Genomic DNA, 13,012 nt, shown 5'->3' with positions numbered 1-13,012 from the left:
TTGAGATCAGAATTGTTACCAAACACGGCCTAAATTCTCATAAATTAGAGCTATAACACCAAAACTCCAACCAAGCCAAGAGGCTATTTATTATTAATTATGAAAGGAACCCAATTCTCAAACAATGTGGACTCTCTTTAAACCCTTGTAAGATTGGACACTTCAAAACATGCTCTCTTAAGCACTGCTGATCATGAACCCAAACCCTAATAAGTAATAATGCCTTGGGTGGGCACCAAATACCGAAAATCAAAAGAGCCTTCTACAAATTTTTTTTTAATATAAAAAAGAGCCTTCTGCAAATTGTTTAAAGACCAAAACAGCATTATGCTCTTATCAGTGCTCAATTTACACAGAGACAGAACATGCTCTCTTAAGCACTGCTGATTATGAACCCAAACCCTGATAAGTAATAATGCCTTAGGTGACCACCAAATACCGAAAATCAAAAGAGCCTGCTACAAATTTTTTGTAATATAAAAAAGAGCTTTCTGTGAATTCTTTAAAGACCAAAGCAACATTATGCTCTTATCAGTGCTCAATTTGCACAGAGTTGTCCTCTGCCTCATTTTCACAATCTTTGATTGAACTTGCAGGAGCTACTGTATCCTCCACCAGATTCAATGGAGGTTGGGTAATCGGAACCTCCACAGAACTCTCATGAAGGACTTCTAGTAGGACTTGGTAAAACTTATAGGAGCCAAATTCCTAGACCCTTTTTTGGGACCACACACCCCTGGCCAGTGTGTCATAAATCATTAGACTCTAATTTTACCCAAGAGAAAATAGTTTCAGCAAGCAGATATCTGAAATTTTTTTTCTTTTGGGTGAATAAAGAATATAATTACTAGAGAAAAAGAAAGGGGCCCCCAAAGGGGAAATACAAGAGCCCACGGCTAGGAGAGCATTAGCTAACAGGAGCTAGAAGAGAGAGAAACATTAGAGAGACCCCAGGAGACAACAATAAGCCTGTTCCTTGGGGTGTCCTTACAAAAAGAGGGAGGGGCAGACAGCAGCTTTGAGGAGATTTCAAAGGAAATGGAATCCCAAATCTGCTGAAAGGTACGCGATTTGGAGGTCCATTCCCTAATATTCCTCTCCATTCAAATGTGACTAAGTGCAGCACAGAAAGCCATCTTTCCCACAGAATCACACAAAGAAGTTCCTCCATATGTCATGTCAACCCAAATCCATTCTCTAGAGAAACTGAGAATCCTTCTTTGGGCAGGCCAGCATTTGGAGAGGATGCCTTTCCATATGGCCTTGGAGACAGGACAATCAAAGAACAGATGAGCCAAGTCTTCCGGGTTGCTCCAACAAAGGCAGCAAGAACTGGACACCTGGATAAGCCGCCTGCGAAGGAAGGCTTGCGTAGGAAGACATTCGGTGAAGACCCTCCAAGCAGTGAAGCAGTGCCTAGGGATGTGATGCCTGAACCACAGAAGCTTCCTCCAAATAGCCATCGGACCTTTCTGCCGGATAAGGTTCCAAGCTCCTTTAGAGGAGAATGTAGGAGAGCTGTTTGCATTCCAAGAGACACTATCTCCCCTAGATGGCAACCTTCTGCTGATAGACTGAAGCTCACTCCAGATAAGAGCTAACTGCGGAGAGGAGGTTGGGGGGGGGGAGCCCAATCATCAAGATGGAGAATATCAGCCACCCGAGCCTTCCTATGAAGACCCGAAGCATAGATAACCCTTGGGGTGACAAGGTGGAGTAATATCCCCTTGGGGTGCCAGTTGTCCAGCCAATGAGAGGTGGAGAGCCCATCACCTATGTGATTGTGGATGTGACTTTGAACAAGATGACGAGCTTCCAGGATCTTGCGCCAAACCCAAGAAGCCTCAGAGGAGACAGTAACAGTCCAAATAGAGTCTTGCCGGAGGAGTCTTGAGTAAACCCAGTCAACCCAAATGCTCTTTTTCTTAGAGTTATCTTCCAAATGAGCTTGATAATACCAGCCCGGTTGGCTTCTTTGATCCTTCTGATACCCAGACCACCCTCCTTTTTTGGGAGGCAGACTGAAGCCCATTTGAGAGGGTGGAGAAACCTAGGCGTGTCAGAGCCTTTCCAGAGGTAAGCAGCTAACAAGGATTCCAGGGACTTGATGGTTGCTTGCGGCAGCCCATAGATGCCGGACCAGTAGATGTAGGAAGCTTCTAGGACAGATCTGATGAGGACCAGTCTACCGGCATAGGAAAGGAGCTTGGCTTTCCATAACTGAAGCCTTTTCCTGATGAGATCCAACATGGGAGTGCAGTGATGAGCAGAGAGCCTGGTTGGGATCAAAGGGAGGCCCAGATACTTGACTGGCAGATGGCCTTCAAGGAATCCCGAACTGTCTAGAAACTCCCTTTTGTCCAATTTTGGAATACCAGCAAAGAAGATGAGGGATTTGTTAGGATTGATGTAGAGCCCTGAAGTGGCATGGAATTGACGAAGACAAAGCAATATACACTCGAGCGAGGCTATGGAGGCTTTGGAGAAAATCATCAAGTCATCTGCAAAAGCAAGGTGGGTAAGCTTTAAAGCTTTGCACTTGGGCATAGGAGTAATGAGCTGCTGATCAGTACAGGACTGCAAATGCCTAGAGAGGACTTCCAGGGCCAAGTTGAACAAGTATGGAGATAAAGGGCACCCCTGCCGAATGCCTACAGTAGCACCAAAGTAACCTACCGGGCTGCCATTGAGGAGAACAGAGAACTTGGGGGAGGAAATGCAGTGACTAATCCAGTTGACAAAAGGCATAGGGAACCCCATCTTGAGCATAACTTGAGAAATAAAATCCCATCTGAGAGAGTCAAAAGCCTTGTGAATGTCAATCTTCAAGGGAATAGAAGGCGAATGATTTTTCCTGTCAAACCCTCTCACTAAGTCATTGCAAAGAAGGATGTTGTCAAAGATGTTCTTGCCTGGGATGAAAGCTGATATCTGAAAATTTAAATTAGACTAAACTAAAAGACTTAACATTATATGTAGGAGGCCCACGTGCTTGTGAAGCTTCCTTGTGGGACTCACAATTATATTATTGATCTTAATTTCAAGGACTGTGTTTGATGTTCTGTGTCATTCATTTCCTTCTCTAGCCTCCTCAAAAAAAGGGTGGGGGAGGGAAGAGGATATCATCTCTATAAGCTCCACTAGAGTCCATCGTTGATGTAGAGGGAATATCAAAAGAGTACTTGAGCTAGTTGGACCAGCAAAAGTCCACCCGGAGTGGTCGGAGGTACTAAACAAGATAGGTCGAATCATATATCAAATCGAAGATATCGACGAGCTCTACAAGACTCACCGCCTCTGGCCTCTGGCGGTGTTGTATGCCCTTTTTTGGCCATGCGGGCATGTTTCGAAGGCGAAAAGGCTGCCGAAATTTTGAAATTTGAATTTTGGCGCAATGTTTTGAATTTTGAATTGTATTGACCTTTATATAAGGTCTCTTCTGGAACTGTAAGGTCATTCTGAAATCTATTGAAACATTGACATTTTTGTCCCTTTCTTCTACCTTGTGGATTCGAGGTCGTTAATGCTAGAACGAAATCTAGCTCAACTACCTTCTACTGCGTCAATTGTGGAACATGTAGGCATAACCGCATAATTGTCCTTCCAGAAGTGGGATTTTTATGATGGTCTGTGACATTATTTCGAGAGTCATTCATGGCTTATAGGAGCAATCAATTGAGAGGTTTCTTCACCATATCATTGAACCTTTACTGCCTTTTAATAATGTGCTCTTCCCAATGCTGATACTGAAGCTGAACTCTAAAAGTTTCTTAGAAGATAATTCAAAATTAATCTCATGTGTCTGATCTTTCGCATGTGAGTTGTAACAATATCAGAGTAGCAGAACCAGAGAACCGAAAGAGATGGGAGAGAAAGGGGGACTGACTAGAGAGCAGAAGTCGATGCTAGGCAGTCCCCCTGAAGCTTTATTTATAATCAACAGATTACATAACTATAGATTCCTATTTGTAATAGAAATCAGAGATAAAAGTTAGAAACAACTCAAATACTAAATTAGAAACTAAATTAGAGATTGACTCTATGATACCTAAACACACTAGGACTCCATGACCCAAATCTCGATAGAGCAAGACTCCCCTATCAAGTTACACCACAATGTACCCCTCAGTACATATAAGTAACACGAGTTCTTAAGTCCACTGATGTGATGAAGAAATATCCCAAGAAAAGTACGTGGCTGCTACATATCCGTGGTTGAACCAGTTTGACCAGTCTGACGATCCAGACCAAGATGAACCGGATTCAGACCTGGTTGGTCTTGTAGGATAAATTAGGTATTTATTTTCTTTATTAGGATGATATGTAATATCTTCCGTATTTTATTTGATTTTCTTTGATAGGAAATAGCTATGTGGGAGGTAGTAGTTTCCTAGTTGATTTTAGTTTCTCATTTGGAGTTGTTCCTAATTTTTAGGAGTTTAATTTCTTATATGAGCTTTAACTACAATGGAGTTTTCAGATTTGGATAATAGAATGATTTGGTTTGAGAACCTGCGAGGCTTGTGCTTGTGCACCTTCCCCCTCTTCCTTCTTTTTCTACCTTCTCCCTTTCTTCCCTGAGATTTGTTTCCTTTTCTGCTCCTTCTTTTTGTTCCCTGTCAGTGTTACCATACTCTGTTTTGGTTTAACAGTTCTGATGCAGATTCATCAGCAAAATAGGCTTGTTTTATTAGGAATAACTCTTGGGTTGGGTTCTAAACATGTTGGGCCTTTGATCCCATGGGTTTTCTATGTAATAGGCCACTTCTATGGGCCTGAAGTTGGGGTACATGAGTTGCATACGGGATTAGCCCTATACTTAGTTTGTTTTCATGTTTTTAATGTTTTAAATTGAACCGGTCCAAAGCTGGTATGAACCAGTGGTTCAATTTAAGTGATTTTATTAGTTTTTCTTTTAATTGTTTAGTTGGGCTGGATTAGGACTCTATTTTGAGTCTATTTCAGTTACCTAGTCAGTTTAAGTTACCTAATTGGTTAGGGATAGGGTTAGGCCTTTCTTTTTTAGTGTCTAAGTCTATTTTTGAGTCTTCTATATAAGTTCGTAAGGGAGGCCAGGATTGAACACGAATTTGATTAATGAAAAAAGCTTTTGTTTGCTGCCATAGCTGCTGCTCTGCTCTGTTGAGTGTTGCCTTGTGAGATATATCAAGGTGAAGGGACTGGTGGATCTCCAGTCGACTCCTTGCGTCTGGTAGTACCGGGAGGATCTATTATAAGGGATTGGTGGATTTCCAATCGACTCCTTGCATCTGTTAAGATCGGGAGGTTCTCTTATCCTTCTTCAAAGATGCTGCTGCAATTGAAGATCAGTTTTCAATTAAGTAGTTTACTGTTACAGCATTCAACCTTTTTCTTCTCATCCTCCGACCTAAAGCCCTTGCCCTAACTCCACCTCTAAACCTAGATTCCATCACTTCCCTATTTCCCAAAACCCTAACCCTAGTTGCTGCCCAATTACATCTAAACTACTTCTACTCCTCCAAAACCAATAAAACCTAGTTCATTAGACTTGCCTAGCTTTATCATATAAGACTCATCCCCATTACGTTAATCCTAAATTTGACCTAAAACCTCAATTCTGCCCCCATCGAACCAGCAGTTCTACAGGTCCTGGTTGTCTGGCTCCTAGTAGGTCTCCTACCTATCTACATTAAGTTCCCACCATGTGATCTCTATCTCCCTAACCCCTCCTCCTTTCTTCTTCATACCTTGGGCGTGAGCTCTTTTATCTTAGGCAACCCAACCCCCTGGAATTTTATTTCCATTAAACCTTTCAGTTATGAAGTTGAAACCAGCAAACAGTCCTGGTTTTACTGGTTCTGCCAGGTTGAGTTTCAGCGACCAAAATTGATATATATATATATATATACTTTTTTTCCTGCTTATTATTTGTGTGTTGATGAAATGGATGCAGTAGGCGATCAAGCTCTTAATCACCACCCAAAGTTGCACTCATAGGAGTCTATTCGGGTGAAGTTGAAACCAGCAAACGGTCCTGGTTTTACTGGTTCTGCCAGGTTGAGTTTCAGCGACCAAAATTGATATATATATATATATATATATATATATATATATATATATATATATACTTTTTTTCCTGCTTATTATTTGTGTGTTGATGAAATGGATGCAGTAGGCGATCAAGCTCTTAATCACCACCCAAAGTTGCACTCATAGGAGTCTATTCGGGTGAAGTTGAAACCAGCAAACGGTCCTGGTTTTACTGGTTCTGCCAGGTTGAGTTTCAGCAACCAATATATATATATATATATATATATATATATATATATATATATATATTTCTTGCTGATTATTTGAGTGTTGATGAAGTGGATGCGGTAGCCGGTAGGCGATCAAGTTCTTAATCACCACCCAAAGTTGCACTCATAGGAGTCTATTTGGTGAGATAATCCACTTGAAATCGAATTCCTTCTACCGCTGGTTGCTTGTTTCATGAGGTTGAAGACAACCTCAACAACATATAAAATCGCTTCCCTTTTTATTCCTTCTTTCCATTACTACTGTTACCTTTATTCTTCATTCTGCCTTGTCCTTTTGTCCTTTACTTTTGGCTATCTATTTAACTACCATGTTGCCCCTTGAAAGTTCTTGTTAAATGTGCCACTCCCATTATGTATTGTCCTATTTAGGCATGTGGGTGGGCCCATAACGAACCCAAACATGGTATCTTGACTCCGGGATCGCATCAGTGACTCTCCCTTCAAAGGTTTCCTATCCTTTTAGGCGTCAGGATTATGTGTTCAGCACTAGTGCCATATGGGGTAGTTAGAGCCTAGACGAAGTTGAAATTGTAACCAAGGGCAAATTTTATTTATTTCAAAAGACTTGGTCATCCAGGCATTTTTAGTCGTCTGTTTAGATAAGGTCTATCTAAAGTAATCTAGTAGTTTTAGGCATCAGGTCATACTGTCATTGTGGATTCCCAGTATACAATTTTTTGCTCTTTTATTCTTTCTCTGTTCTAAACTAATCTACCAATTTTGGACTGACGTTTCACTTTTGGTGGGGAATCAGACCCCATGGGGCATATTTCCAAACTTACATGGATAGGCCGATAGGGAGAGTGCAAAATTGAGCAATTCCATGAATCTTCTGTTTTCTGTTTTTTATGATAGTCATTCTTAATTTTTTGTTGGGTGGTGGGAGGGCTCCTAATTCTGTAAGATTTTGTGGAATCTGAATTGGTTGGGAGTTGCTGCCTATTCTGATCTCTCAACTTTTATCTGAAATGTTCAGATGTTTCCTAACTTGATTGGAGAACCTGGATGGGTCTATCTCAATTTTTTTTTGATAGGTAGACCGTGGAGCCCAGGAGAGTCGAACTTGTGCCTCTTCATTGTCAAATGTTGGTCTTTGCCAACTGAGATATCACCTTGGGGGTCCATCTCATTGATATGCTTCTCTAATCCAAAGCTGGAAATCTAAAAGATTCAAGTTCCAGCTTAATTCTTTGGAAAAAGTGCTTGGCAGCCATTTGCTAGGTCTCATGGAAAGAACCCATCAGTCAAATAAGTTGTTTGATAACTCCCAAATTGGGATGCATGAAGTGGTAAGAAATGGTCTTGAGCTTCTAGTTTTATGGGCCTAAGTCAGCTGAATTTATAGTTATCTTGAAGGGTTCTGGGTTCTTTTGTAGCTTCTTTAATGTGCCTTTGTTTTTTCTTCCGTCTTTACCATTCTGACCATAACTCTGGTCTATCTTGTTCTTTTTCTGGGTACGTCACCTGCCAGTTTGAAAATTGATATGTTCCACTTGTGTTTGCAGGTCCAGTTATGTGCGCAGTAGCATAAGGAGTATCAGACAATTTGTTCTTAAAGGAGTCCTGGCCTTATGAAGTAATGTGGACGAATGTCTTCAAAATTGTATTCTTCTTATCTCTTTTCTTGCTATACCTTTGTTTATGTTGAAGTATACAAGACGTGGTGGCCCAAAATAGGGTCAGGAACCAACCTCAAACTCATCAGTCATTACAGATCACAGACACCAGAAACCACCGACTCTGGCTCCCTCAAAACCATATTTTCCTCACTAACCCACCTCCATTTCAAGAAACAGTACCAGAAAGTGAAGCTGGTTAACACATGTATGTCATTCATGCTATTCCAACCATCTGAATCTTAATCAAGTTTGATATTGTCTGTACTCAGGATGGATACTTCTCTGTTAGTTATCCTATGTTTGTAGTGTATGCATTCCGTAGGTGCTAATTTGTTGGCCATGTGTGCAGGGAGGTCTACATCACATTTCCTGGTTCCAGTTTCTACCTTTTGAATCTGATCCAAGCACCCTGCCGGAGAAAAGGTCTTAGCCGTGTCCACAATGACTGCATGATTTCTTCGAAGATCCAATTTATGGGGAAAGTTTGAAACCTGCTTTCCTTTGTGTTTTTTCAAAATCTTTCTTTTTTTTTCTCCAGTGTGAAAGCTCAGCAGAAAGATGCTGCTACGTTGTTGGTGCTTTCAGCTCATCTGCAATTGCAGAAGGAAGGATTTCTTAGCACATGGACCAATTCCTTTGTCGGTCCCTGGGATCCATCTCAGGGAATGCACAACCCTGGTTAGTATTGTAATCATTACTCTGGCATTTGGTTTTGGTTTTGGGTTTGTTTACTCTGTTTCTTGAATTTTGTCCTCTGACTCTCCTGTACAAACTACAAACTACATAGATGAGAAAATCAAGCTCTGGCTTTTTCTTCCTGGACGTCATTCATCTGTTATTGAATCTTCCCAGGCTGCAGTGTCCAGATTAAGAGGTATTTTTGTGATCATAACTTAATGTTTTTTCTTGAATGTCATATGCTATGGATACCTTGTACATGTCTCATAATATTTTTGATTATTTTTTTAACATTGATAATGACCTTGGATGGTTTTTACTTTTTTGTTTTCCCCTCAAGTTGTTGGATCTGGACTCTGGTTGGCCCCTGGTGATTCAGAAGAGGTTGCTACAGCTTTATCTCAGGCTCTACGGAATTGTATTGAAAGGTTGTCACTTTCTTCCCGTGATCTTTTTGATAACTTATGCAGTTGTAATATGATATATATATTGGGTTGTAATGGCAGGGCAATGAGAGGGCTTTCTTATGTGAGATTTGGAGATGTATTTGCGAGGTGCCATTCATTTTCACAAAGTGAAAAACTTTTCAGGTCTGTTAATTTAAAATTTTGAGGTTGGAATCATATATTATTTGACCCGTTTTCCATGCTCTTGTGTTTCAGCACTCTGTTCTCGATAATTATTATGTATATGGACATCTGTTGTTGTCCATTGGAAAAGAATACATATATTGGCAACTATTTTGTAATGATTTACGAATTTGTATGTTCATGCTGTCTTCTCGATACAGAGCATTGTAGTATCAGAGTTGAACCATGCAATACATTTCTTCATATGCACTCTTTTGCTTATTAGCAATTCCCTCTGTTGAAGAGATGTCCCTCACAATGTGGTGTAGCCTAGGAAGGCTATCACGCCAGGACCAATTCTGGAAGAGAATATTATCCGGATCTAAAATAAGATACCTGCGATGGTGATGAAATTGAATAACGGAGAGGATGAGGATGGTAGTGATGATGATAGTTGGAGATGAAGATAAATAGGTGGCAGCCTAGAGTCCCACTAGTTGCCCAACCGTCGGAATCCCACTTGAGTCTCACAAGCAAAAGTTCTCAAAGAGAGCAGTTTGTTTTTTTAATTCATGGTTGCCAAGAGTGGCTCCCACGGTTTCTCTTTATATAACCCAAGTGTGGAGGCTAAATGCCTCTTGAAATCACAAATTACATTAAAGGGACTTTTGGGATTCCAAGACAGAAGTAATTCCAAAGAAGTCAAATTGAAAAGACCTACGCCACAGTTAAAACTTAGCACTAGACTCTTTGACTACTACTTAGAAGACTGAAAAGACTAATTAATACTAACTAGGAAAATAAACCCACTATATTAATCGACCTAGGAATGAAAATAAACTACTACTAAGCCTAATCCCGTATGCCTTCTTTGTACCCACATTTTAGGCCCATTAAAGTGACCCATTACAAAGAAAACAAATGGAATCAAAGGCCCAATGCATACATAACCCCACCCAAGGCTTATTTCAAATAAATATGCCCATTATGTGACTTATCTGCATCACAATTTCTCGTGCCTACAATAAAAACCTCCCTTTAGATACCACTTATGTGGTGCGTAAGCCATATATTTAATGCAATATGTCTTCTACAATCTACTTTCTTGGGGTTCGATGTAGTAATTTGTCATATTTTTTGGAGTCTATGATACTTCTGGTAGCTCAATATTTTTTGCAGTCAATAAAACTTTTCATTAATTCTGTCAAAAGCCTAGAAGTTGCATCCATATGCTTCAAGATGCTTACATGGAAAATACCAAATTGTTAGATTGGTGCAGTCTGGGAGGACTAACACACCAGGATCTGTCCTACAATGAGCATTTGATTTAAATCTGATTATTGAGGGCTGAAAGAGGATGTAGAATAAGGGTAACAAAGGGGTGCCGCAGGGATGAGGAAAGATGATGGTTTAGGTGGAACTGTGGAAGAAGAAGGGTCAAATTCAAGAATAGAAGAAGAAGATGATAGATTGAAAGTTAAAGAAGATAAGGGGAAGAAAATAGAGATAACTGACCAATTAAAGTGAGAGGGAAAAGGTGCTCAATGCACTACTTTGGCCAAAGGCTTCAGTTTTCAATCTTCAATTCAATCTCAATGTTACATTCGTTGGCTACAAAGCCACAAAGGTAGTATTTAAAGAAAACGTAACTCTCGAAGTATTTAAGGCCTAGAAACAAAAAACAAGAAAACATTAATTACGTAGCCATAAATTTTTTGACTATCATAGAAACTGAAAAGCAAGGTTTTAGGTCTCGGTTTCGCCAGGCCACGAAACCAAGTTCTGACGAGATCTCGGCGAGTTGGTGTATTTTTCCCCGTCTTGACTCGGTGGCCATATGGCCAAGATAGGTCCTGAAACCTGATACCCACCCTATTTTAGGCCTACTAAACACAATGGAAACATTAGTTTTTACAAATTCAAACCCAAAATGGTACTTTGGCTTCGGACCCTTGGTTGGTAGTCTACGGTGTAGGTGAGCTCTACCCTAGGCTATTCCACGCAATATTTAGAACACATAATTTAAGTAGAGGTGTAAAACAACTTAATTAAGCATTAGGAATTAAAAAACATCAAACCATAAACCATAAACCATTTAAGCATTAGACATCATATTCATAATCATACATGGTGATGGTTTGACAGTTTGTTAATAATTGTTAGGAACTTGGAAAGAGACATAAATTAAACAAATACAAGTGTAAGTGTGTAACAAGTCCTACCATTTGAGAGTAGCTAGTACTGAAATGAGTGTCGGTGGATATCATAGTTATCAAGGCGGCAAGGCGACCATGGCGTTTGAGGGCATTCCTAAGCGCCTTGGCGATAGGGCGGCCACACGGCGTCGCCTTGGCGAACAAGGCGTTCTAGTATTCTTTTTCTTATATAACCATTTTATTTGGTACAAATAGCATATTAAAAATTATATAATTCTACTTTGCTAAATAAATATTAATGTTTCAAACCAATGCAAGATATTCATAAAAAAAACAAATTAACAAACTAAGTTCATCATATTATCATAGAAATATAGCATATAAATGTGGAACAACATTATAAATTATTAAATATAAAGAATAAAAGGTTGCTAATACTTACCTCTATGATGCCAAAATGAGTGCCTAGGCAGTAGGCCCTAAGGTAGGAACAACAACATAAGAATTGCTGGTGGGGGTGGAGAAGCCACACTATCATATCATGATTTTGACAAAATAACAAAATGAAGTCTATGATATGTATTCACAGGTCCACATTGTCTCAGCATGAGGATATATCATTCAATTTATTATAGGCAAAAGAAATGAGGATGGAAAATACAAAAGAAAAGAAAGAAAAGAACATAGTGCGTCATAGGGAACTGAGCGAAGAAGAAGGAAGAAAAAAAATTGTAAAGGAGGAGGAGGATGAGAAGAAACAGAAAAAAAATCGATTATCAGTAGGCCTAGGCAGTAGGCCCTAAGGTAGGAATTGCCGATGGGGGTGGAGGCTGGAGGAGCAGCAGCAGCAGCAGCAACATAAGAAAAAAAAAACGAAAAATCGAGGGGACAATGGGACATGGAGGCGCAGCAGCAGAATAAGAAAACTAGCAAGAAGAAGAAGAAGAGTAGAAGGTTACTTACCTTGCTGGAAACGTGGTCGTCGGAGGAAGCTTCGTCGGAATCAAAGCGGCTGGCAGGAGAAGACCAATGCCGGAATTGATGGAGACTTGGAGTTGTTCCTTCACCGCAGGTTTTTTCTCCCAAACCCAAATAACGAAGATGAAAAGTCGAGGGTTTCAGTTTTGGACTTTAGTTGAAAAAGAAGAAGAAAAAGTCTTTTATACCCTTGATAACATGTATCTCAGTTTAGATAATACATACACCAGCCAATGAAAAGTTAGTAAATAGAATAAAACAATAAAAATAAATAAATGGGGTTTTTATAATATTGATCCAATGTATCTTAGTGTAGATACTCCATATACACTTTCAAATAATAAGTTAGGAAATAGAATAAAAAAGTAAATACATAAAATAAATTTAACAACAAAAAGCGACCGCCTTGGTCACAAGGCGTCCTAAGGCGTCGCCTTGGTGACCAAGGCGGTCGCCTTTCTTACATACCATAAGGCGCTCCACCGCCTTGCTCCCATATTTTCCCCTGGACGCTAGGCGGCGCCTTGATAACTATGGTGGATATTGTATCACATATAAAAACTACTTAGTCAACAAACAAGTATTGATCATGAATCTATGAAAAAAAGCACCAAATCACTCTCTTGTTGTTGAAGCTTCAATCTTGATTCTCCAAGCTTTAATTTTCACTTGAGGTGAGATTTACCAAAAAAAAAGCACCAAAATCCTCA

General features: G+C 39.9%; 1 protein-coding gene across 3 annotated transcripts in view; it reads left to right on the top strand.

Annotated features, from left to right (window-relative positions):
* Positions 1–7,807: 7,807 nt before the first annotated feature.
* The window catches only part of LOC122639941 (mediator of RNA polymerase II transcription subunit 13), a 62,408-nt gene continuing 57,203 nt past the window's right edge, over positions 7,808–13,012 (top strand). For 2 of the 3 annotated variants that reach the window (XM_043832994.1, XM_043832993.1), the window contains exons 1-6: positions 7,808–7,905; positions 8,271–8,344; positions 8,460–8,599; positions 8,709–8,795; positions 8,940–9,027; positions 9,106–9,189. In XM_043832994.1, the coding sequence (XP_043688929.1) occupies positions 7,882–7,905; positions 8,271–8,344; positions 8,460–8,599; positions 8,709–8,795; positions 8,940–9,027; positions 9,106–9,189 (497 nt within the window). In that variant the 5' untranslated portion in view covers positions 7,808–7,881. The remainder of the gene's footprint in view (positions 7,906–8,270; positions 8,345–8,459; positions 8,600–8,708; positions 8,796–8,939; positions 9,028–9,105; positions 9,190–13,012) is intronic. The other variant, XM_043832995.1, reaches the window with a different exon arrangement.

The sequence above is a fragment of the Telopea speciosissima genome, chromosome 9 (assembly GCF_018873765.1).
Source record: "Telopea speciosissima isolate NSW1024214 ecotype Mountain lineage chromosome 9, Tspe_v1, whole genome shotgun sequence".
NCBI lineage: Eukaryota > Viridiplantae > Streptophyta > Magnoliopsida > Proteales > Proteaceae > Telopea > Telopea speciosissima.
This window is presented reverse-complemented; position numbering and strand designations above follow the sequence as displayed.